General features: G+C 43.2%; 1 protein-coding gene across 9 annotated transcripts in view; it reads right to left on the bottom strand.

The window, feature by feature from the left end:
• The window catches only part of LOC117015888 (copine-1), a 34629-nt gene continuing 7619 nt past the window's right edge, over positions 1 to 27010 (bottom strand). For 5 of the 9 annotated variants that reach the window (XM_033094736.1, XM_033094733.1, XM_033094735.1 and 2 more), the window contains 15 exons: positions 5925 to 6053; positions 5648 to 5827; positions 5413 to 5487; positions 5253 to 5324; positions 5033 to 5113; positions 4770 to 4859; positions 4571 to 4657; positions 4345 to 4431; positions 4190 to 4249; positions 3980 to 4113; positions 3824 to 3878; positions 3529 to 3580; positions 1648 to 1781; positions 1263 to 1499; positions 7 to 1063 (listed from right to left, as the gene is read on the bottom strand). In XM_033094736.1, the coding sequence (XP_032950627.1) occupies positions 923 to 1063; positions 1263 to 1499; positions 1648 to 1781; positions 3529 to 3580; positions 3824 to 3878; positions 3980 to 4113; positions 4190 to 4249; positions 4345 to 4431; positions 4571 to 4657; positions 4770 to 4859; positions 5033 to 5113; positions 5253 to 5324; positions 5413 to 5487; positions 5648 to 5827; positions 5925 to 6053 (1614 nt within the window). In that variant the 3' untranslated portion in view covers positions 7 to 922. Of the gene's footprint in view, positions 1064 to 1262; positions 1500 to 1647; positions 1782 to 3528; positions 3581 to 3823; positions 3879 to 3979; positions 4114 to 4189; positions 4250 to 4344; positions 4432 to 4570; positions 4658 to 4769; positions 4860 to 5032; positions 5114 to 5252; positions 5325 to 5412; positions 5488 to 5647; positions 5828 to 5924; positions 6054 to 19757; positions 26388 to 27010 lie in introns of those variants that run through there. The other 4 variants (XM_033094731.1, XM_033094730.1, XM_033094738.1 and 1 more) reach the window with 3 other exon arrangements.

Here is a 27010-nt window from a genome sequence, read left to right as displayed (position 1 = left end):
ATATATATATATATACAAGGTACAAACAGTATGCATAATATCCTATTTAGAAAAATAATTTTTGTCGGACTTAGGAAAGACAGGGGCCCTCACTGTTCCATTATCTATTTTAAAGCATGCTAAAATAGTATGTATAATATGATCCCATTTTTATAAAATAAAAAACATGTATAGACTATAAATACTATGGATAAAGGACTAAAAAATATGCACCAAATGTTTCATTGGGACATGGGAGTTTAGGTGATATTTTTCCAGTATTTTATTTGTTTTACAATGGATGTACATATTAATTTTCTAGTAAAAAAAAAAAAAAGCTATTAAACAATTCAAGCTTGTTGCCTGTTTTTAAGACTGGAACTACCACTGCTCCCTCCCCAGGAAGTCTAGCATAGCCCTTGCACCGTCTTAAAATTCATCCCTCCCCTAGCACTTTCCACCTTGTCCTGCGTTCCCAGCTCAGCTCAGGGCAGGCTGGGTGTCTGACTTACATTCAATCTTTGTATTTTCAAAAAAATAGAGTCCATATTTCCAGATACATGGCCAGGAATACCTAATATCTTTTGAGTGCAGCTATTCTGTCAGAAGCATCTTTCATTCAGCAACCCCTAAGGTCAACGAATAGGCTCAGAGCGAAGTAAACATGGCTAACAGATTCCCACCCCAAAACACACACAGTGCTGGGTGGCAAAGCAGTGGTCATCACTGATCTTTATTAAATGAGGGGCTCCAGGGGCAAGCAGATGGGATAAAGAGCGGCAACAGCAGGAGCAAGTATAAAAGTATAAAATATAAAATGCCAGCAAAAAGTATAAAATATAAAGTGCGAGCACTGGGGGGTGTGTGCAGGGGTGGGCGCTGTGCGTGCAGACCTTGGGGACACAGGGCAGAGGACCACCCACAAGCTACCCTCCAGGGGAACCTAGGCCTGCGGAGCCTGTGCAGGGCCCTTGGCTGGGCCTGGAAGCGGCTTCAATGGGGCCCAACCTTGGGCCTTGAAGTAGGAGACCAGTTGCATGGGTATTTCTGCGAGCACCGTCTGTGCCAATGCCTCCCGAGGAGCCTGCCAGGAGAAGCGGGGCAAGGTCAGTGGGGGCCCGCCGAGATCGCCAGCCCGCTGAGGCCTACATTTTATACCCAAGAAGGGATATAAATAAAACCCAACACCCAACCCTGTCCCAGACTTAGATGAAAGGGTGAGTATGCCCACCCACATCAGGAGAGGTGGAAGGGTAAACGCCCCCACGCGTGCCCCCACTCACATTCTGGAAGCGGCGGTAGGGCACAAACTGCACTATGTCACGGGCAGCTCCCTCCCCGGAGCGTGTACGCAGGGGTCCACCATCAGCGTCCAGCTGCTCCATGGCGTCGAAGTCAGCACCGCCCACACCCACGATGATCAGTGACATGGGCAGGTGGGACGCACGAACCACAGCCTCACGTGTGGCCTCCACATCTGTCACAGCACCGTCGGTCAGCAGCAACAGCACGAAGTATTGCTGGGGGCGAACCCATTCGTATACTGAGGCAGACCCTCTACACACCCCAGCCACACATTCCCACGCTGACAAGTCCCTTGTTACATAACCCTCAAGGGAGCCCCTGACTGCGACCACCCCCCACCACCACTACGTCCCATGACCTCACCGAGGCAGTCCTCTGATGTGCAGCCTGGGCTGCAAACCTGGCCACATGGTTGATGATGGGTGCAAAATTGGTGGGGCCGTACAGGCGAACTTGGGGCAGGGCCTGGCGGTAGGCATCCACAATTCCCTGGATACCTAGAGAAGAAGGACAAAACCACTGTAAAACACTGGGCCTCTCAGGGTTGATCCACTCCTGACATCACCCCATCAGATTTGGGAACCTGGGTGCATTTCATTCAGTCGTCCCTATAACCCAAGGTGCTTAAACTTATCATACAGATGAGGAAATTAAAGCCAGACACTTGCCCTAAATCACAGCTTGAATTAAAACCCAGATTAGGGGGACACCCTGAAAAATCTAGGACAGTTGAGCATCAGATTATAACCCACTCAGTAAGATAATGAGCTACAATCCATTTAATAAGAATCCACAGAAATATTAAATAATGGGAGAGAAGGGAAAACTCTTCCTTAATAAATGCAGAAGGAATTACAAAATCATTTGACAATCATAGAGATAATTGATTCAGGCAAGGATCATTGATGGATGCTAAAATTAGAGGGTAAAAGATGAGTACTTACACATTGATATAGCCTCAAAGTATCTTCCCTAAAGACACTAATTACAAAGAGAAAACCTGTACTTGCATAGTGGAGAAGCCTGACAGACTACCTTAATCAAGCGTTCAAAGTTAACAAGACTGGTGATAGGATAAATCAACATCACGTGCACCTCCTGATACAGTACACTGAGAAGAGCATCACGGTATTCCTGCCAAAAATGCATAATCTCAATCTAATCAGGAGGAAATATTAGGTAAACCCAAACTGAGGGACCTCCTACAAATTATCAGGCCTGTAATCTTAAACAATGTCAATATAATGAAAGACACGAAGAACTCTGGAACATAAGACAACTGGATGCAACGTGTGATCCAAGATTTCCTTTTGCTGTAGGAGTCAGGACAAATGGCAAAATTTGAATAAATTCTATAGACTGAATATAGTATTGTATTAATGTTAATTTCCTAACTTTGAGGATTGTAATGTGGTTAGGTAAGAGAATGTCTTTGATTTTAGGAAACACTGAAGTATTTAGGGATAAAAGGCCACATGAATGAAGGTGGGTGCAAAGTTGGTGGGGCCACAGAGGCAAACTTGGGGCAGAGCTTATTCACTATAATTCTCAACATTTCAGAAAAAAAAGAAAGTATATATGTGGTGGGGGGTAGAGAGAACTTGAGTGAGAATAATAAACCAAACGTGGTAAAATGTTCATGTTAGGAGAATCTGGGTGAAGGTAAATAGCCCCTTTCACCGGGGCCCTGACTCCTGAGCTCCAATGACCTGATCCCCTAGATCAATTCTTGCAACTTTTCTCTAAGTCTGAACTCAGGTCAAAATAGAAACTCAGTTCAGGTCAAGTTTTCCACTATAGCTTGTTGCCCATGTGGGGGTGGCTAGGGAGCCACGAGGTTTGGCCTTCTCTAGACGAAAGAGCTTGGGGAAAAAATACCCTAAAAAGAGCTGATGCCTATATAAGTAGCTGTGAGCTTCTAGGCAGAGATAATGATAATATAATAGCTACCATTTTTTAGAGAGCATTTAGTATGCACCAAGCAGTACATACATCCTCTCCTTAAAAATTCCATATCCTACAATATTGTAACCTACAAGCACACAGAAGCTAAGCAAGTCACAAGTCATATGGTGAGTAAGTGGCAGGATGAAGATTTGACGCTGGAGTCCTAGCTCTAAAATCCAGTCTTCCGGGCAATGGAATCAGGTGTCTGCTCCCCCACCTCCATTCTCCCTTGCTAGCACAGACTTAGCCCTCTAGGTCTGGACAGATCTGCCTTATGATTGAGGATGGAGGACTTACCTGCACAGTAGGGGTTACTGGGGTTGAAGTTCAAGGGAAATTCATGGGAGACCTGAGGGCAAGAATGAAAATGAGGTTCCTTCCCCATGACCACGTTTGTACGAAGAAAAAGGGCAGCATGGTATATGGTATGTACCAAGCATCGCATAGGAGCTATTCAGTCCTGAGCACGTGTACACATGCCCGCAGGGGACGCATCCATAAAGCTGGGAGCTAGGCAGCAAGTTCACTGCTTCCCCCAAATCAGAACCCTGAAACTAAAAACACGAGTACAAGAGGGGAAGGGAGTGCTCACCTGCCAGTCAGGGGGCACCTCGGCCCCAAATCCAAATGCTGGGAACAGCTTGTCCCTGTGGGGGGACAGTGAATTGGGGAAGAATCGTGAGGGAACTGGGAGCCCAGAGGCTGAAGCATCTGCAGGGAGTGGGCGTGGGCAAGAGAAGCTACTCACGAGTCATAGTCCTGAACCACGCTGCCCACACTCCACAGTGCTGTCAGGTACTCGTTGACCCCGGTTGGGCTCAGGTAGTGCAGGGAATCGGGTGAGGACGGGTCTCCATTGGAGCCTGTGAAGTCCACGCCCACCTAGGATAGGAGGAGGGGAGCTGAAAGCCTCTGTGAGCCCCAGATCTGTTCTCTTACCCCTGGTAAAGCAACTTACAGTAAAGTTGATCTGACAGCCTCCCATCACATAGTCCAGGAACGAATACTCTGTTTCCACCTGCAGATGAAAGAAACCAGGGTCACGGGTGGTGAAGGGCTTGTGGCCACGGAGCTCAGGGGTCAGAGCCTGGGTCACACGGGCTGTCGCCTCACCTGGCAAATCTTAACGCGGATAGTTCCAGAGTTTTTGTAGCTTTTCTTTTTCTGCTGTTTCTCAGGGTGGATGCATTCAAACTCAGCCTGGTGAGGAAAGAACAATTAGGGCAGGGAACTCCCGGAGCCTCAGCCAGGACTGGAGTGGAGCTGCCCGGCCCCGCTCCGCTCCCTGGGCTGCAGCCCTCTAGGCCACCTCAGCACGCTGAGCAGGGCCAGCACTCACCGGGGCTGCTTGCAGCTGGGCCAAGCTGGTGTGGAAGGTACCGATGAGGTCATGTGAACCATCGCTGTCATAGTCTGAGCACCGCACCTGCGAGGCAAGGTGTGTGTCTACCAAGACCAGGAGGCAGGTGGCAGGTGAGAATTAATCCCTCCCCAGGCTCTCGGCCCCGTTCAGCCCACTCAGGAGGCGTGCTCCTCACCTGGATGGGTGTGCTGGGGTCTCCCCCACAGAAGTGCTGAAAGGGAACAGAGAAGCGCTTCCACGTAGGGTTCAGGTTGTTCTTAATTACCTGAAGGTGGAGGACAAGATTTCCGGTGAGCTCTGGCCTGATGGGTGGGTAGCTGCCATCCTTTTCCTACCCATATGTAATCTCTTTCTCTGTGTTCCAAACCTTGGTAGCCACAAATCCCAGGACACTCTCTCCCACCCCACCCCCCCACCCCAAGTCCAGGGGTCTCACACCTCAGATCTGTATGCCAGGTGCCATTTCCCATCACCCTGGCGGAAGAACTCCAAGAATGGATCCGATTTCCCCAGGAAGTCCTGTCAATACCACAGAGACCTGTTATCAGACTAGGAAGAAACCACCACTGTGCCAGACCCATCCCCATGCCTGCCCCCCAACACACCATTCAAGTCCCCTTCATTCTTGAAACCCCAAGGTCTCCTTCCACACACACACCTTCTTATCTAGGTTTCTGGCCTCCACCTCCATGGTCACTACACGACTATCCTTCACCTCCTGAGACGAGACCTAGGTAAGGGAGGCAGGAGACTGGGTCACCTCATGAATTCTTCCTTGATGTAATTCCCCCACCCCGCCCTTACGACTTCTTCCTTACCGTGATGGTCCCCCGCCCAGCAGGTTTTCCAGGCTTCAGCATCAAGGGTAGAGTTAGTATCTGGCTGGACACAATCTGGGCAGAGCAGGGGCAGGGGGCAGGGATATGTGTGAGGATCTCAGGCAGGATTAGGTCCTGCCTGACCACCCCCCTCCAAGCTCCGGGCAGGCTGGTTGTCTGACAGGGCTCTTACTAAACCTGTGTCTGAACGATTCTAATCCCTGGCCCTACATACCTGTCCTAGGGAACACTCAGCCCCTCCTAGGAAGTCATCATCCCCCAGCTCAGGGGTCTTGTTGTCTATGTCATAGAGGCCAAATCGGAGCTTCTGGACCGTCTCAAAGTGATACTCAAGCTGCAGAGTCTTGGAGAACTCGGGGCTCGAGCAGTTCCGTACTCGCTCAGTCCGGCCAAGCTGTAGGCAGAGGCCAATAAGCATCACACCACACAGCCTCCACCCCAAGAACAGTCCTAGGCCCCCTCCACAACCCTAACCCCACGGTCCTTCTCACCTCAGCCCAGGTGCCCCCTCCCACATCCTGTAAAAGGACGCAGAGCGGGTCAGACTTGGAGCCAAGGTCCTTGTCAATGAGGTGGTCACAGGAAATGGACAGCTGAACCGAGGTCACACAGCGGGCCATCTGGGGACAAAGGACCGGAGTCAAGCACCGAGGGCACTTCTCCCCTCTTCCCTGACTCTATGTCCCAGTTTGGGAATGCCAGCAGGCTTCACCCAGGCGGGGCTGCCCACCCCCATGACGCCCAAGGAAGGTACGTCCCTAGAGCCTCCGTGTGCTCCTCCAATCCCCACGGGTGAGCTCAGTGGGACAGGAGGTGGTGGTTACAACCAACCCCGGTCCCAGAGTATGATGTGAAGATGCGGAAAAAGTGTACTGGTCTCCATCAACAACTTCAACCCCAAACTAGTGCTCACCCTAAAATTGGTCCTCATCCTAATAACGCTCCCCAGACCCGGACTCCAGCCCCGATCTTCTCAGAGACCAACAGCTCTCCCTCTGATTCCCTTACTGGCTCCCCAGGTCAGACCCCGATCCAAGTTCCAGTCCTGACATTGCCCCAAACACAGCCACGATCCAGACACTGCTCCCCAAAGTCTCTTCCTCCAATCATGTCACACTAACTCCGGGGCCCTGCGTCTTTAGGTGGAGTTATGACCCCCTGCTGATTCTCCTAGTCTCTCATCCAACTCCTCACTATTCTCACTGCCACTACCCGTCCGAGCCATCACCGCTTCTCACCGCTTTAACCGGCTCCCTTATCCTACACCATCCCCTCCTCCAATCCTCCATCCTCACCAACAGGCTACTCTCAATACAGCAAACAGGCTGCTCCTATAAAACAGTCAGGTCATGTCACACCTCTGCCAAACCCTTTAATGATTTCCCATTGCTTAGGAAAAAAGTCCAGCTCTGTCAGAACCTACAAGGCCGTAAAAGGATCTAGCTGATCTCCTAACACCTTCTCTCTTGCTCACTACATTCTGGCCACACAAGTCCATTTTGCTTACTTTGCCATTCCTCAAAGAAGCTTGTTTCTACCTCAAAGCGTGGAATGTTCTTCCTTCATATTATCCATATGGCTTGCTATTCCGTCAGTCTCTCTAGGTCTTTATTCAAGTCATCTTCTCCATTATGAAGGAAAGACTCTCTTTTTCTAGCCACTCTCAATTTAACCCTACTACCAATGACTCACCACATACCCCTTTCCTCCTTTTATTCGTTAGCATTTCTCACTCTATAATATATATGTTTCCCTAGTAGAATGCAAACTCCATGACAGAAGGAATATTTGTTCTGTTCATTGCTCTATCCCATGCACCTACACAATAAATATTTGCTGAATGAAATCCAAAAGGCCACCTCCAGCCTTAGCTCCCAGGCCAGCCATCTCTGAACTGGCTGGCAATCAAGCAGCATCAATCTTCTCCAATTCATCCGTTTCCTCTTCTGGAAACACTATCATCACAGATCACCATGACTCCCATGTAACGCCTCCTCCTGGTCCCCATAACAATTATCCTCAGCTCCCCCACTATCCCTGCGTTCCCCCCAACCCATACACCTGCACACCATGTGCATCAGGAGTGCAAACGAGCTCAGGTCTCTCACCCCGCCTCACACAACACTCCAGGCTTCCACGCCTGTACCCCAGGATGCCTCCAGCCCCAGCTGCCCCTCCACTGACCCACAGTCAGTCCTCCCTCCGACCCCGCTGAGTCAGCACCATTCCCATCTTGGTGTTGCATGGTCTCCATTTGGAATACTATCCACCAAAGTTGGAATGCTTCTTAGAGTTCCACTTGCCTCCCACGCTGCCCCTCCGTGGCACCTCAGCCTCTGCTGGAATGTATCCAACAACAGAAAACCCACCACTCTTGCAATCCATCCATTCGTCAGAAAGTCCTGCTCCATAAAATCCTACCCAAACTAACCCAAGTCTGTTGAATTCTCACTTCTCCACATTAGTCCTATTTCTTCCCCAGTCTAAAGTTCAACAGGAGAGCCTTATTTCCCTCTGCAACCCACCTAACACCTGGAAGCAGTGAACCTCCCAGCTAACATCTGGAGGGACAGTCTCAGTTCTTTTGAATATTGCCCCAGGAGTGTGGCTTGAAGACTTCTCACCAGCCTTATCATCTCTGCGGAAGTTCCCCCAGGACGGATCCAGAGCAGAACACATATTCTTGACGGAGCGGGACCACAACTTCCCCCAAATCACAACCTGACTCCTGCTTCTCACCTCACATGGTCTCCGGTTGCACAGTACAGAGACATACTATCCTCAGACCCCTCGCTCATTTCACTACTGCTGAGAACAGCGAAAAACCTGAGACACCTTCAAGGTCTATCAGCTAGGTGGCGGCTGAATTATGGAACATTCAAACAAATAATTATGGAACATTCGCTATTATATAAAAAACAAAGTTGCAAAAAATGGTAAGAAGAGCATGACTCCATTTTAAACTTCAATTGTATGTGTGTATACAGTAGAATGGAATATATAACAAAATAAATACACATACTTGGAAAAATGGAAGACACACCAAATAAATGCAACTTTTACGTACAACTCAGAGGAATGGGGTGAAAGTAAGGTTTCTACATACTCTACGCACTTCTGTATTATTTCAATATTTTACACTATTTTTTATTTTTTTAAAGGGCCTTATCAGCTTTTCCCCTCAATCCATACCTGAAGTCCTCTGGACCATTCATTCTAAGCCTAAAGCCTCTACCTCTAGTCAAGACCTAACTTCAGGCCTGTCTCTTGCCTCCTCCCTGGTTTATCCTCCTTAGCACTGCCTGCTCTGCCATCCTTGACGCCAGCTTCCAGAGTCTTGACCCTAACTACAAGCTCTGTATAGCTGTCCATAGCTCTTAGGTTCAGAGCCAAACTCCCCAGCAGTGGGCACATCTACAAAAAATTCAGTAATTGTATAATATGGTGATCCTGTTTCTCTAATTCAACCTTCAAAGCCCTTCCCAATCTGCTCCACCTCCTGCCATTCCACCACCCACCCACCCAGTCATCCAGTTATTTCTGGTTCCTCAAACATACATACGTGCTGATTCCTCTGAACGACCGCAATGGTTTCCGAAATCATCAGTGTCTCTGTCTCTCTCCCCCTCCCTCCCTCCCTCCCTCCCTCTCGTGTTCGTTAGCAAAACAGAAACCAGATCATACCGTTTTTTCTGCTTAAAACTCTGGAATGGCTTCCTTAAACTCAAAATAAAATCCAAAGTTCTTACAAAGGTCTACAAGGCCCTGCAAGACCAGACCCTTGCCTAACTAATCATCTAGTCACACAAGTATGTTCTAGCCAGGTTTCATTTCTGATCCACATACACACATCAATCTCATTCTCCATCTCAGGGCCTCTATGCCATCTTCCCCCATAGACACTGCAGAAAATAAGCTGTATTAGAGGAGGAACCACGTCTGGTTTACCTATCTCATATCTCTAGGACCTACTACCCCATAGTAGGTACTCAGTAAATATTTAGTGACTTAACAACAAAACCATTAAATCAGACTTTTTACTTTTGTCTGTCTACCCTTGTAATCTATGTATAGGCTCCTTGGAACGAGGGCTGGGTATTACTTCTGTATCCCTAACACTACCGTGTTTCCCCGAAAATAAGCCTAGCCGGACCATCAGCTTTAATGCATCTTTTGGAGCAAAAATTAATATAAGACCCGGTCTTATTTTAATATAAGACTGGGTATATAATATAATGTAATGTAATATAATGTATAATACCGGGTCTTATATTAATTTTTGCTCCAAAAGACGCATTAGAGCTGATGTTCTGGCTCGGTCTTATTTTCAGGGAAACATGGTAATGCTTAGTACATAGCTGGTACTCAACCATTTGCTGAATAAACGGAAAATGTGCTTTTGCTCAACTGAAACCTTCAGGCCTTTTCCATTTAAACTGGTGTCCAGCAGTAAATCTTTCCTATCCTGATCTTGTACAATTGAGCTTTATAATTTAAATGCAGGACTCCTGAAACTCAATATTAAATAGCAGTCAATTAAAAAAGTTATCAGACGAATTGGAAATGAGCAAAGGAAGAAGTGATCAGCACACTGAAGTCATCAGGGAAATGCAAATTAAAACCACAATGAGATGCTATTACATATCCACCACCATGGTGACAAGTTAAAAATCCAACAATGCCGAGGACATGGAACTCTCACATGTTGTTACTGAAAAGCATGTACCACTTTGGGAACAGTCTGGCGGCTTATTTGAAAACCAAACACACACCTAGTCCAAGAGCAATTCCACTCCTAGATTTGTATCCAAACAAAATGAAAACATTATGTCCACAAAAAGATTTGCACGTGAATGTTCATAGCAGCTTTATTCACAATAGCCAAAAATGTGAAACAGCCCAGGTGTCCATAAATCTGAGAACGGATAAACAAACCATAATACGTTTATATATGTAATAGAAATCTACTCAGCAACAAAGAGACGAGCTATTCTCTGCAACATGGATGAATTTGAAGCATAAATACACAGATTACACTTAATAAAGTTTTAGAACAGGCAAAACTAATCTATGGTGAAAAAATTCAGAATAGTGGTTGTTCTTTCCCTATCCTGCCGGGGAGGGGCAGGTGTTAACTGAGAAGAGGCAGGAGAAAACTCTGGGCAAATGGAAAAGTTCTTTATCTCGATAGGCACAGCAGCGAGCCACAGGTGCACTTGTCATTTTTATCTAATGGTACACTTAAGGTGTACACATTGTATTGTATGTAAATTTCACCGCCTCACCCCCAAACCCCCATAAACATATACTGAACTCAAGTTAAGGCACGTTGAAATGTTTATGGGTGAGGTGTGCTGATGCTTGCACACGTTTCTTTGAAATGCACCAAAAAATAAAATGGTGTGTTGAATGGATAGATACGTAGTAAAACATAGGAAAAATTCAAATTGTAGAATCTAAATCGTGGCTATACGGGTATTCAGTGTACAATTTTTTCAACTTGTATGTTTAAGGTTTTATAATAAAATATTGGGGAAAAATTCAAACGGAGAACTACAGGTTTATCCTCGATAGACTTTTGTTGTAAACTATAAAAGCATTATCAGTAATCATCCGTGGTGGTGAGATTACAGGCAACAATGGGAGCTACTGCCTCCTCCCTCACTCCGCAACTTCTCTCAAAGATCCCAGAGTGAGAGGCTGTTGGGCTGGGCCAAACACTTACGTGGGCCAGGAGCTTCCTCCTGCGCTAGGCCTCAACTTCTGATAGACCAGAGCATTCTTTTCTATTACCATTTTCAGTTCTACTATCATTTTCTATTACCATTCCCACCACTGTCTCCATAGCTAGTCCTATTCTACCCTTTTTCAGTTTCTTCTCCGACTGGACTAGAACCCCAACTAGAATGCTGTAAGGCCCATGTGTGCCTCAGTAGCATATAGGGCTGGATTCCATTCTGAGAGATTAGAGCTTCCAACTCTATAATTTTTACAATGTGCAGTTTTCTGTCCTTTGAGGCATATGCCCTTTAAATTATCTAATGCATGGGATTATTGATCTCTCCCAAATCCTGTTTATCTCCTTTACAATCTACCTCCAAGCCTATCTCTATTTGGAAATCTTCTACTATTAAAACTCCGAGTTCAAGTCACTCTTCTGTCCCATATCCCTTGAACAGCTACATATTTTAAACCAGACTTATTTAACTTTTCATCTAGTGCCAGTATTGTTCATCTCAAGGGACTTTCAGCCTCCTTTATAGGACTGAATTTTATATAACCGTATTATCACATTTAAGTGAGTCAATAAAAGTCTCAGAAATCTTCTCATTTCCTAAGGTCTGGCTAATACTCTCCAGGTCTTGTGCCCTGTCCTCTGAACCAGCATCTCTTGTCTGGATGTCATAATAGTCTCCTAATGGATCTCCCCATTTCCACCTTGTCTCCTCCGATCTGTTCTCTATGTTAAGTCGAGACATTCGACTCTAACCCAACAAAACCCAGCTCTCACACACCTATGAAAATGTGTACCTTGTTTTATTAACTTTCTTACTACCTATTTCCCCTACTAGATTACACATTCCACAAGGGGAGGGACCAGATCTGACTCGCTCCCATTCACACATCAGGTGCTTTATAAAATATCTTAATGAATTAATGCTAGGAAAGGAGTGATAATCCAGGGATCCTCAATCAGAAATGACCCAAATCAGGCCTTTGCCTGCTGCTGAAGCCATCAAGGGAGAAGTGAGCTTTTGAAGAAAACCTAACACAAAGACTAGCTTGTTATCTCTCTGTGCCCCCACGACCCCCAACTTTCGTTTGGGTGCTAGTCAGGAATTGCAAATGGAAACAACTGAATATACGAATATAGCACTAACCTTTTCTGCCTCTGCTTTCTACCCCTTGGAGTCGCATTACCTTCCACCCCTGCCTTGTAGGTTGCTTTCCCTCTGCTTACCCCCATCAACCTTAATGCTTTCCAAGCCCCATACCCTGACAGGGCACTGAGCCCTACTGTTTCTTCAAGAAGCCATACTCATTCTCATTTTTATAACTTAAATTCACAAAATGTCAGAAAAAGGAACTGAGGGATCATCTAATCTAAGTCCTTCAATTTAAGGTGGAGAGGGAAGCTGTGATTTGGCTAAGGCCACATACACGGATAAGGAAAATGACTAGAACTCAAGTATTCTGATTCCTACCTACTCTAGAACTTTAGACTGCAGTTATGCCCTTCTTCTCTCCTTTAAGAACCTTCCTACCTATATTCAATAGTAATGTGATGTAGTGGGCAAGAGTATGGGTTCTGCAATGAAGTGTCCACACTCCAAACACTGGCCTTACTCCTTCCTAGCCACAATGAGATATTGCTACACACCTACCAGAGTGATGTCTTACCTACGCAACTTGGGCATAAAGTGGGAGCTATTATCTATTTCTGAAGATTTATATAATGCAAGCAAGGTGCTTAGTACAGAGTCTGGTACTATTACTACAAGTAAGTGTTAGCTATTATTATTATCCTTCGTGTCTAGCTCTCCTACCCTGTTTCCCCGAAAATAAGACCTAGATGGACAATCAGCTCTAATGCATCTTTTGGAGCAAAAATTAATATAAGACTCGGTCTTATATGTTATATTATATTATATATTATATAAGACCCGGTCTTATATTACAGTAAAATAAGACCAGGTCTTACATTAATTTTTGCTCCAAAAGACGCATTAGAGTTGATTGTCCGGCTAGGTCTTATTTTTGGGGAAACACAGTATGTTCCTCTTTTCATGATCTCTCCAGCACTCAACGTCTCACTCTGGACTACTATACTCAATCAGTTTTATTTTGACAGTATTTCCGGCTCCTTGCCTGTCAATGAAATAACAAACCTCTTTAGAACAAACACTGTCTCCCATGTCACACAGTACCAACCTGAGCATATAATGGGAATTCAAAACACCCGAGGGAGGCTTGCAGCAGTGTGCTAAAGCAGACTTGTATGGTTTGCAAGAGATGGCTGTTAAATATTCAAGAATTTTCTAAGCGGGTAGCCTTGGTAAGTTTTACACCACAGAAATTGGGCAAATGGTAAAAATCAGGGATTCCCTTCCCCTAGCTAGCCAGTTTACCAGCATACCACTGTTGATAGGGAATCCCACTCCCTGCCCACAGGGAGTAACTTGCCCTTCATTTTCTATTGGCAACCCCTCCCCTGCCTTGGGAGATTCTAACTCGGCTGTTCATAAATCCAAGAACAGATCTTTTCTCTTGGATCCATTTGGATCCAATTCAATGCCAGCTGAGCTGAAACTTATCAGTCCTTCACGCTCAGGAGTTAACACTGTCCTCTTCTAGTCCCAAAAGCCTAACAAGGAAAGGAGGCATCAGCCTTTCAACCCATTTCTAGGCTGCAAGGGGGATGAATCAAGCAGCCTGTCTGGGTGGCAGGATCACTCCTTCAACAAACCAAAGCCACACGTATACTCCTGTTGCCTACCTTTGCTTGCTGGAGCAGCTCAGATGCTGGATCAAGTCTCGAAAGCCAATCAGTAAATTCTCCACAGGCTCCCAATGGGTGGAACACCACCCGTGGAATAGTCTTTTCCCGTAAGATTGAAAAGACAAACTACTTCCACCACTCTTCTTTCTTTCCTTCTCTGCCTCAAGGGCCGTTGAGAAGGTAGACAAGTTGTTTTCTCTCCTGTTTCTCCCTCTATAACTCAGGGATTACCCAAATATAAATCAGTACCCTCAGAGGTCACAGACTGAACCAAATATGCAAATCCTTACTATAAAACTACATTCTTTATTCATACATATGACTAATGGCTATTGAAACTGTTTATGAACTAAAATTTTAAGTAATAATTGGCTTTAGATCCATATAAACTAAGAAGTCCAACTGCCACACAGTATTTGGCAGTATTATAAAACTTAAAAGTGCACGTTCACACAAAAAGTGAAAAGTGGGAAAATACAATATAAACTGTCAAGTTTCCCATCCTGTTATATTCTGTGAAGGTCAAAAAAGTATGGAAGCCATGGATCCAACTCCAGTGTCCCCAAAAGACTTATCAACTTGTGTCTATCTCTTCAAAGAAAATCTAGCTTGAGAGAACTGGGTATGCAGAAGGAAGCAAACCAAGGAGGAACATGTGGCCTTCAAGCAAGACAGGGCTGTACTGGTTTCTTTCTGCCCTATGACTCTGAACGTGCTTATACAAAGCCTCCACCTGCCTACTTCAAAATAAACATTGGAGCACGAGAGCAAGGCTGGAGATACATGACAGAATAAGTGCTGCCAGTCAGTAGTCTCCTACATCTTCCCCCAAAGTCAGGGAGCGGCAGGGAACAGATGAGGGAGGGAGGACTCTGGCTCTGGAGTCACGCGGGCAACCGGTGACTGAATGATCTCTGTGCACCCCTTACCATCAATGAGACCAAGGGCAAGTTACTTTGTTACTCTTTCCCCATCTGTGAAGTGGGGATGATGATACTAAAATAATAATAATAATAATAATAATAATAATAATAATAATAATAATAATAATACCACCAACTTTACAGAGTTATTGTGAAGATTAAATGACGCCAACGATGGAAAGTGCTCCCTGCCTGACAGAGTAAGTGCCCAATGTGTGTTAACTGCCATGCTTTTTGATGCGCGTAAATGGATCCTTTGGCGGTATCATTATCTACTTGTTAGTTCATGGGACACCCAGGAGGAATGCCTCTGGTCTACCTGCTCCAGAGGACCTAACAGGCAGAAAAGGGACAGCCACCAAAAGAGGAAATGAAGACCTTTCTCAAGCTACAGTGCGGGACTGTTACCACACTCAGAAACAGCAGCAGAGCAGTAGTGACACCAAAATTTGAGTTCCAACGGCTTCTCTCTCTTTAGTTTAAGGTTCAAATTCATTACAGACTTCCAGAAATAGAATGGGTTCACAGAATCACAGAAACTTAAAACTAGATAGACGATCTAGTTTAATCCCATTTTGGAGAATGAGGCCAAAGGAAATGACCAGTCCTGCAGTCCTGGGACACACGGTAATGGACGAACCACAACCTGATTCCCTGAGAATGATTTCTATATACACCCATTTCAGCAACAGCTCACACCTTGTAATCCAGTCTGATCTCAAGTCCATCTGGCCACTAAAACGGTGAGGCTCATGTGGCCTCTTCCCCTGACCTGTACTAACTAGCCTCACACACAGATGGAAAGTACTTCTGCATCCAGCTCACGTTCTCCCTATTTGACTGCCAGGGCAGGAACGGACTCCACATTTATAGGACTTGATCGAAGAACAGGCTTTAAGTAACAAACACGAATATTGCAAATAAAGTAGAAATGGCCTCAGGAAAATGTGATTTATACCAAAAATGTCAAAGAACATCTACTGGGCAGCCAATTCTGCCCCCATCCTGCCCTGCTGGGATCTACATTCTTTTAATCTCTCTTCTTTGAATGAGACCCGTTTCTCTGTTGCCTGCAGTGTCTAAGACAACAATGCTGGACCACCTTCCTGAGCATCTTCCTGAGCAAGAACTTGTGCATCTCCAGTGTGCAAGGTGACCTATGACCCAAAAAGAGCTGAGTGAATGAACAAAAGCAACAGACCAGAGTCCTTGGAAAAGAAACCTACCTATTGTTCAAAATGCCAGCCCCCTCACTGGAATACATTTACTTGGGATACATGGGAGATCTTAAGCTAGGTTACTCTTCAGAATTTGTATGTTAGGGAAGCTGAGAAATAAAAAGGGAGGATTTCGACAATAGGAAAACTGCACTATAAACACACTCATTTGCCCACTAGCCATTGTGGATGGGGAGTGGTGGGGGAAGAGATTCTAGTTCTGCTGCTTCTAGTTCAGGATTAATAACCTTACAATGTAAAACTCTCACCTACTTAACCTCCAGTGTAGCCTGTGATAAAGGTAATTGAGACAAGTTCTCCAAAAAAAAACACTGCAAACACAGCCAGAGGGGGAAAGATTAAGAGGAATGCAACAAAATTCGAATACTCTAAAGAAACAGCTAAAAGAGGCAGCAGAAATAAATTACAGGGAACTCTTTAAATATAAACCTGTGCTGTCCAAAAGGATAGCGCCTATCGACATCTGGCTGTTGAACACTTGAAATATGCTTAGTTCAAATCACAATGTCCTGTAAAATACACATTGTATTTTGAAAACTTAGTACAAAAAAAGAACATAAACTATCTCAATAATTTTAAAGTATATGTTGAAACAGTTAATATTCTGGATATACTGGGTTAAATAAAATGCATTATTAAAGTTAATTTCACTTGTAGTACTTAATAGAAGCTATCATGACCAGTAATTATCATATTAGTGCATGTATGAACATTTCCAATTGAGAAGATTCTATTGGACAATTGCTGGCCTAGAACAAGGACCAAGAGGTTGACATTTCATACCGAAAAGCTAAAGCTCTGTATCAAATTGATCCAAAACTAGAAAGGAATGAATTTCAGGTAGTCAACTATGCATGTAAGTGGTAAAATTGATGGGGAAATTCACTTGATTCTGGAGTATTTATGTCTTAGAGCATTTATATGAAGTGGTATTTGGCAGCTAGTTAAAAGATTAAAAAGATGAAACATTCCATCCCTCTGCTAGGCCAGGACACCCCTAGAACCAGCCCTTGCCTGCCTGCCTGCCCTACTGCCATTCAGCTGTCATGTCTCAGGCTCTGGGAACCTCAGGCTGTGCTGTTATATGGGGCGGCTTTAAGAACTTCTAGAACAGGCACCATTTTACAGTGCCACTGTGCTCCCTCAATGATTTCATTTTACTAAATTAACAGTGCATCCCCAAGAACCTTAGTTAGAGATCAAGCCTTCCCTCACGTAACACACAAGGCCTCCATTACACTTGTTTCTGTCTGACCAGTTAGCAATTGTCCAGGAAACCCTTTATTCCATTCCTGTGGGACACAAGTGTATCTTGTGTGTTTAACAAGTAAAATCACGTATTTGCTTGTGTAATTTAAGACTCTAAAGTCTTGAAGAATAGGCATCTTATTTTGCTTCCTTTTCCACCACAGCATGGAAATGCTGGTGCACAACAGTCAAAAAATTTAGTCAACGAGGGTAACAGCTATGGCTAAGCCATGTATCCATGAGAAATTGTCTTAAGAGCTTGGAGGCAGATGTATCCAATTTGACCTGTCAATTAAACGGTCATAGAAGCAAAGGTAACTGGCAGTATCTACAGTAGAAAGAGGTGCATTCGCTTTCCCACTTTAGCCACCTCCACAGCAGATAGAGACCCTGTCGGTGCCAGAGGCCCACTCCACAGAAGGGAGTTATGTAAAGGACAGGACCCTCTCTGTATTGCAACCCATTGTGTGGGGCAGTGTAGTGGAGTGTAACTCACTTCCAAGTGGAACACAAGGAAAATGAGAAAATCAACAATAGTACCAGCTGGTATGACTTAAGACACCATACATAGCTGAATTTCTTTACCCTTAAGCTTTTCCCACTCTGTGAGGACTAACAGGTGACTTGTGTTAGCACACTGTGCTTGTTACATTTGATATATAACACAAATGCCTAAGTGACAAATTTTATTCACTAATCAAGAGTTGTGAGTGAACTCATGGCCCCCTCACCCCAATTAAGAAGCTAGGGCTACAGAGAGAGCAGTGAGGGAGCTTCGGTCTACGTAAAACTCATAGTCCTGGTTATCAGCAGATTTACTATTTAAGCAAGTAAAAGGGAAAACTGGCAACATCAGAATCAAGAGAAGGAAACACCCAGGGGTAGCCTGTTTTAATACTGGACAGCTCGCTCTTGGGATGTGCTACATTTATTCAACACCTTTGACTGCATATTGAATTATGTTCTCTTGCTAGTCATGGCTCTGTTTTCCCCAAATAGTCACTTTCTCTCAACATGAAATGGCAAGCCGTCAGATGATGAGGAAAAATGACTTGAAACTATTAAGCTACTAAAGTCAGAGTCCAGATGTCCAGCACAGCTACTAGGGTGCCACCCCCGATCCTCTGCTGTGCCATTTCACCAATTCTCTACAATTAGTGTTTGCTTAGTCTCTCTGAGCTGTCAACATCTTCAGTGGGGGAGATCCCCAGGCCTCTTGACAAAATTTAAGGAATATAACGAGTGAGATTTCCCCTAGCACTATTTCCTACCCCCAGATTTTTAGAGTGCTGCCCTTCTGTCCTTGGGGCTGGATTGCTTGCATCAGGTGGCTTTTGTGCCCTTCTGGACTCTTTAGTGAGCAATATGCAGAAAAGCAGTGCCACCTTAGTTGCCTGTTGCTAGTTATGTCGATCCAGAAAAGAATGCTTATGAGTCCTCTGGCATAAAGTAGCTCAAGGCACCAAGAATAAATTCAGGAACAGTACAGTAAAGAATTAACATTTACATGAACAGGAAGAGTTGAACTTGCTTATGTTGTTGAACAGAAGGGTTTTCCCAGAAAAGTCATTACAGCAGAGAACTGTGCCACCACCACAACATTTTACAGTAAGTCGATGTGATCTATCAGATTATATGTTAAAAAGATGAAACTAAAATCAAGCAATTTTTTAATTGGACAGCCATAAGTTTGGATTTTACATATCCCAAAAAGCTCTATTTTTCAGGAGTAAGAAAAATGGTGGTGATGCACATAACTGTTAAGACTATTTCTTGCTGTAAAACACTGGAAAGCAGACAACAATGAATTACAGGAGTGATCTCTCCTGAGCAAAAATAAGGACTTATTAGCACACAGTCCACCCCCTTAAGATGGTAAAGGCCATTCTGGATCTCTGTAGGCAGCTGATTTCACTCCATCATTTTTCAAATGCTTAGTCAACCCTTCGTAATTTTAAAACAGGAACTTAGTATGTCCAGTCTAAACCACTCTAATACAAGTTTGGTGTTCAAACTCAAATACAGGCTAAAACTCTTTCATGATAAAAAGTCATAAATATTTTTCAAGAGCTTTGGTTAGGGTTAAAAGGAATAGCCCACTAATTTCTCTGTAACTCCAATCCAGATATATTTTTAAAGGATTCTATGGAGTTTATGGAAACTTTTCATTTGCTAATTTTTTCAGTAGAAAATGAACAAATGTGGTAGGCACACAAACAGAGCATCATTGTCAGAAAGCGAGAATATTTTTGATTCCTTTTCCCTCTTCCCCACCTCAAATACCTCACATACTAATGCAAAAACAAATAAACAAAAAAAGGAAAAGCTCTAGAGGTATGTGCAATTGACAATGTATTCTGAAGATTTTTCCCATTTTCTAAAGTAATCATTTTTTTAAAAAAGACAATCCACTGCTCCAAGAATCCTGGGAAAAGGAGCATTTGATTTCTGGTGCTTCCTGAGTCCACATAATGAAGTGGCTTGCTAGCAAATGACATATAATAAAAGTTTTAAAGGGTGAATACCACAGATTTGACCTAGAATCAAGTTTCCTCCCCCTGCCGCTCCAGGTATCCTCTTCTTTCCACACTTCAGCATTAGTGGGCAAGGATAAGCAACAATTGTTACCTCCAAGATCACCAAATCCACCTTTCCAAAGCACAAAATATTTTCAGGAGTTTAAAAAAGAAATACCTGACGGTATAGGTCAGTACTCTTGTGCAGTTAAAGTATTAAAAGTATCAGCCTGTTTTCTTTTGTGACAAGTTTATTGAACAGTACCCAAGACTTCATCTTTATAAACAAAAAAACCTCTGCTAAATGATGCCAAGGCAGTATTTGCTGGCAATTTTTGGCCATAATGGCAATGAATTATTTTATTGTGTTTGGTTTCTAAAGTTTGGACTACTGTAGAACCGCCAGTAAGACAATTTAAATGTGGTAATTTTGTAAGAATGGGAAATAATTTTAAGTGATCACTGCCAGAAATTCTTTCCAGATTTGACTAGCAGCAATTTTACATTTCCTTTACTCATTTTTTAAGTGCTCTTGAAATTGACGAGTGGATTTATTTTTAAATACTTGACCCACACCAATAAACAATGACAAAATCCAATAAAAGGGACTATGAAGTTTGATTAAGGCTTTCATGAATCCTTATTTTTATCCAAGGTATTTCCACCCAAAGTGTCGTTTGCTTACTTCCAGACACTGCCCTACATTTTCATCCAGTGGGTAAAGACCAACCTAATTACACTGAGTATTACTCTCTGAAATTTTGAATCAAGTTTCCTAATGGAATTTTCACTGTCATTATTTTGACAACTTGGAGAACAAAGCTAGCAACTACATTTCACGTAACAGTGTTGCATTAAAAAAAAAAAAGCCACTAATAATCGTACATCCAAACCACAGTGTAAACACAGGACATACTTCCAAATTTTGCTTGTGAACTAAATGTTTCACTAAAGTTCAGAAAGTTTACAACTTTGCTTACTTAGAAAATACATTTTGTAGATTTCTCTAATCCTTTAACTAAAAAAACCCAAACCTTTAGCAGGGAGGGGGAGAAAAATAAAACCTAATGGAAAAGATTCTCTTCTATTCATGTCAGTCACGAAAGTAGACAATACAGTTTACACATGAAATTGAAAATATGATAGTGTTTACAAATGCACACAACTTTGAGCAAAGCTTTACAAATCCTTCATACCATACAAAGCAAGTAAGAAAATAATGTAAATTAGTTATCACTCAAAACCTAGTTCTTATGAGAAAATTTGCAGGAAAAGAGCTATGAATCGTTTCACAGAACACATTTTCAAGAATTTTTTAAAACCTCAAACTCCAATGCCCAGAGCCAGATGAACAGTATGCGTAGCAGTTAGCACTATGTAATGTGTAATAAGTCTCAGATACACAAAAATCAAGTTCCACAGGGCAAAGCATTTAATTACATTTCACAACAAGAAAAGCACTGTTGTGATTCAACCAAATATAAAACATAGTCCTCTCCAATTTCTACACAACCACTATTTTCTTAATTTATTTAATTTGATGAACAATGAAATCAAATTTTCCTTTTCAGCATTTACCTAAGATGTGGAAATAACAAAATAGTTGCAATAAAGTATATGAAATATTTAATAAGAATGTACGAACATATAACCAAAATAAATTGTGAAAAACGAAAAGACTTTCATCTTCAAACAACCCATTTTTCTAAAATAAAAAGTCAGCTTTCCAATGGGGAAAATAATGTGCAGTTGAAATAAGACTCCCAAACAGCGCTGAAGTTTTTTGCACTCTGTCCTTGGAATGAGAAATGATTACTTAACAGAAAACTTAAATTGAATAGCATATACAAACATCATATTGCTTTTTTAGTTGAGGAGGCAATATCTAGTGATCTGTCAAAGCAAATTTGTAATCATGAATTATCAAAAGACCCACAACACAGCCATGTCTTTTTTGAAAGTCTAACCAATCCTTTCCCTAAACAAAAAATCCTGTACTGTCAATCCTCTATGATGGTAATGCTGAAAAGGCTTTCCAAATCTTACCACACAAATCAAACTGTTGCCACTCCTAACTCTAAATTACACGACGCTGTATTTCAGTGTTCCACTGATTTGCAACACCAAAAAGGCACTATTTTTTTTTTAACAGGAAATATTTCTTTTAAAAGGCTGACCCCTTTGCAAGCACATTTGTAGGAAATGTTGAGAATGCTTCAAACTAAGACAGAGGACCAGGTAAAAGACAAAATTTGTTTTTCATGATATCTCACCAATCTCCCATTCCGTATGTTTATAATATGTGACACATCTTCAGAGCATTTTAACTAAGAAAAAAAGTAACCATAAGCAGAGCCTTTTGTGGCAGTGGGCAGGACGTTGTAAGGCAAATGTTTTCATGACAAGGACACTTACCAACCAGAACCCATGTGGTCCTCCTGCCTTAGTGTCCTGAATGCCAAAATAAAAGAGTATGAAAGGGCACGGAGTCTCAATTCTCTCCCTTCTGGCAGCTGTACTTTTTCTCTGTATGAGATTTTGTAAACAGGCTCCTGATCAAACAACTAGACCAAAAGCCTCCAAGTAACAGGATTAAATGCATATCAATCTACAAACCAGCTTATGGATTTTTTAAAATTCTGTAACACTATTGCTACCAAAGCTAACAATTTCAACTTCATTTTTAAAAACCTCGATGTAATAAAGCTCTTTCTTATAAATGGACCCTCTTTGTTTAGTTACAGGCCAAAATTTCACATAAATTTGGGACAGAAGGAAATTGCCAGAACATTAGTCCCTCATGGACAGGACTTCCAATCAAGCAACTTAAACAGTGATTATTAAAAGCAGTTTCTGGTTTTCAATGCCATCCAAACAAAATGAACAATTTTTAAACCGACTGAACTAAAACTTAGAGGTCAAACCAAAAAGGCTCTGGTAGGTAGAGGACTCCATATTTTATTTTTGTGGCAAAGTCTTATTCCACAGTTTTAAGTATGACATTAGAAATCAAAGTTCAAGGTTATAGCACAAACCAAGTGTAGTTTTATATTAAAAAAAAACAACAACAACAGTTCTGCTCATTTACAGATGAGTCAGTTAGGCAAAGCAGCAACTTCAGAAGCAGGACTGTCTATACAGCAAGAACCCTCGAGAAGCAATAAAGGTACATACAGTGAATCTGTATACAGAGATTTTATTCAATTTTAAAAGAAAATGAGGACTTTAGACAAAGCTTTGACCCTATAACAAAGCAAATCTGTCCAGCTTTAAACCAAATTCTATTTTTCAGCAGCTGGCAAGAGCACCCTTAATAAGCTCTACTGACATTTCTGTTTTCTTCATCCCATATGGTATAAAACAAAACCAATCTAGACTCCTTGATAAGCTTGATGTCGTCATTTGAGTTTTATAAATCATTTCTCTAATGGTATGCCAAAATCATTTTTGTGTTCTTTTCAGACAGCTTTACGGTAACATACAGCAATGTTTATCCTGATAGTGAGTCTTCTGTAAACGGTCAACCAATGCTCTATATTATGGAATCCAATCTATATGCAATTGAAACAATCCACAGGTTCTAACCTGGAAATACTAGGAAAACAATCTGGATGCATTAATCACAGCACTATGAAGATCTACCCTATGAAGAATTGATGTGAACAGCTACCCTAATACAAGTTTTACTTTCCTTGAGCCTATCGGTCTGTCATTTAAGTCAATAACAGCAGCTGTGGCTTCATCCCGAGATTCAAAGGCCACCATGGCTTCCCCTGTGGGCATACCTTTCTCATTGTATTTTAAACAAACTGAGCCTGGGATCACTTGATAGCCATAAAAGAAATCTAAAATCTCGTCAATAGACACAGTGAAGGGCATGTTCTGCACTTTAATTACTGTTGGTCCTGGTTTTCCAGAACTAGACCCAAAGCCAGGGGGACCACCAATGTGGATTGGGCCAGGCCCAGGCCCAGGCCCAAAGGCTGGCGGCCCACTCAAATGGCCAGGGGCATTTCCAAGACCAGGAGGGCCACTTCCAAAGCCAGGGGGGCCACCTAAGCTACCAGGGCCATTTCCAAAATTCTGAGGCCCCCCTCCAAATCCTGGCCCACTTAAATTATTTGGTCCACCTCCAAAACCTGGCACATCCAGTCCTAGACCAGGCAAACCACTATTTCCAACTGAAGGCATACCAGGTCTAACGTCACCAAAGCCCCCTCCTAATCCTGGAGGAGGCAGTGGTGGCCCAAAGGCATTCGGACCACCAAAATTACCAGGAAAGTTAAATGGAGGCCCATTATTGGCCTCCTTAGAGCCTACAGTTAGGAAGCCATGCTCTTCACCTCCTGCACTCGGCATTCCCGCATTGGGCATTCCCGCATTGGGCATTCCCACATTGGGCATTCCCACATTGGGCATTCCGGCACTGGGCATTCCAGCACTGGGCATTCCGGTACTGGGCATTCCGGCACTGGGCATTCCGGCACTGGGCATTCCGGCATTGGGCATTCCGGCACTGGGCATTCCAGCACTGGGCATTCCGGCACTGGGCATTCCTGGAACTGCAGGATTACCTGGCACAGGCATCTTTAACCCCTTTTTACCTTGGGCAGGGGGATTTTTTTCAATCTCTCTCATATCTTGTAGAGTAACTACATGAACAAAAGCTTCTCTCCCATTAAGTTTTTTACGGTGTAAGCGTTCAGACTTACGTGCATCATCTTCATTTTTAAACTGAACCAATGCCTGTCCTAAACCTTGCCCATTGTTATCAACAAGAACGTGTACAGCATTTTCATCCACTGGGATTCCTTCCAGGAACTGAAGAACATCCATCTTGGTAATGCTGAATGGAATATTTGTGATGTGGGCACAGACTTTGGTAGAGCTGACATCCCCCTCGGGATTTAACATCATTTCTCTCTGGTCATAGCTGAAGTTCTGCAGTCTTTTTCTAATCATATCTATCTTTTCTAACATACCTTTCTTAGTAATTGGATGAACTTGAATAAAGCGATTGCCCATGTATTGTTTATGACGAGAGAGAGCGGCCTTATAGTCAGCCTCATTCCTGAATTCTACGAAGCCTTCACCAGTTGCTTTCCCATTGGGTCCGTAAGCGATATAAATACTATCTTCCACAATATCCAGCTTTTTAAAAAAATCAATGACATGTTTGTTTTCGGCTTCAAATGGCAACCCTTTCAAGTAAACACAAAACCCAGGCTCATGTGGTGATCTTGACCTTGACCTTTTCTGCCCACTGGGCGATTTTGACCTGGGAAGTGTCTGAGGAGGGGGGTGGGTTTGTCCAGAGGGTCCTATGCTTTGCTTAAAAGTGATATGGCCTCCAGCAGCTACCCACTGTCTTTCGGTCGCAGGACTAACTTCCACATAGCGTTGAATCATCAGCATTCTGTTTCGTTTCAAGGCTTCAAACGTATCTTGAGGGGAAAGAAACTTAACCAATCCATTCCCGTTATTTCGGCCTACATGATCTTTCAACAAATGCACTGCATCAACACGGAGCCCATGAAAAAAATCTCTGACATCATTTTCCACGGCAGAAAAGGGCATTCCATGCACACTGACATACAGATCATCAGGGTTGATGGGAAGTGGTTTCACACTACTTTGCGAGTTCATCTGGATAGGGTTAACAGGATTCAATGGACCCAAAAACACAGGGTTCAGGTTACTGTTCAGATTCATAGGTGCTCCAGAGCCATTCATTCCAGCAGGTAGAGGTGCCACAGGTGGTGGGTTCAGGGGTGGCATGCCCGACATGGGTGGCAGTGGGGTCATGGGTGGCACAGACGGGACTGGAGGTATTGGGGGCACAGGAGGCACGGGAGGCAATGTAGGTACCGGAGGAGGAACTGGTATTGGGGGAATAGACGGCATGGGTGGCAAAGATGGCATTGCTGGGATTGGAGGAATTGGTGGCGGTGGGACTGTGTTCATTGGAGAGGCTGTGCTCGAAATGGTTGAGCTAAACGTTGGGCTCCCAAAGGAAGTCCCCATATTTGGAGGAGCCGTTCCTATGCTGGCTGTGGAAAATGTCTGTATGTTTTTGTTGCTTTCATGAACAGTAGTGGCGGCAGTAACTACACTGGGTGAAGGATTATTAAAGTTGGGTACTGTTGTCGGCAAGTTAACCCTGCCACTCATACCTGAGCTAGGTGGTGGTCCTGATCTACTAGCATTTGCTGGTGGTATATCTAAGTTGGCTGTTTCAAAACGCCTACGACTCAGTTCAATCATATTCTGCATTTCTGTTTTACTACTCAACAATAGTGTTACTTTAGACCCTTTAATTGTACCACCTGTGCGCATCATACCAAGCCTTGCATCTTCATCAGTGGCAAAAACGATGAAAGCCTCACCCAGTTCACCCCCTACAATATGCACGCCCCCATCAGGAATGGTCAATCCAGAGAAGAAGTGGCGAATGTCCATGGTCCCCGCCACAATTGGGAGACCTTGCAAACGGATGACCACAGCCATGCTGCGCTGAAACCACACACACCTGCAGATGAGAAAAGGCAATGGCCAGGTCAGACTCCTGTTTATCACACCAAAATTTTTAGCTACAAGAAATGACCAGCTACCATATTAGGCCCTCAAATAGTTCCTCAAACTATCACAAGCAATGTCGTTTTAAAAATTTGGCTATTCTAAAAACTGAATATCACGTGCCATTTACAATGTAAAACCTAGACAATTTCAACTTCCAAAAGGCATTAATTCTGCAAACAATTAGAAGTTCAATCCCAAGAATCAAGTTTCAGGAAAAAAACAACCATAGGACAGTAAAATCACCAATGACATCATTCAGACCGCTATTCAGTAAGATTTAAAAGAAATGTGTAAGTCAAATCAGGAAACAAAGTTTAACAATCTATAGGGGGAAAACATGCAAAGGATGCATCAAAGTTAATATTTAAAACTGGCTTAGCATCTTCCTTATAAACCTGACAACTTCATAGAATTATCAGTGTCATTTTATACAGCTCAATCTCAAAAACCCAACAGAAACAGAAAATTAATTACAAATAATAATTTACACTAGATTCAAGTCTCAAATGAGAACTGATTCCATATTTCACCCTAAAACTCTTTAATCTACCTTACAGCTTTATTTATTAAAGA

Source organism: Rhinolophus ferrumequinum, chromosome 23 (assembly GCF_004115265.2).
Source record: "Rhinolophus ferrumequinum isolate MPI-CBG mRhiFer1 chromosome 23, mRhiFer1_v1.p, whole genome shotgun sequence".
Taxonomy (NCBI): Eukaryota; Metazoa; Chordata; class Mammalia; order Chiroptera; family Rhinolophidae; genus Rhinolophus; species Rhinolophus ferrumequinum.
This window is presented reverse-complemented; position numbering and strand designations above follow the sequence as displayed.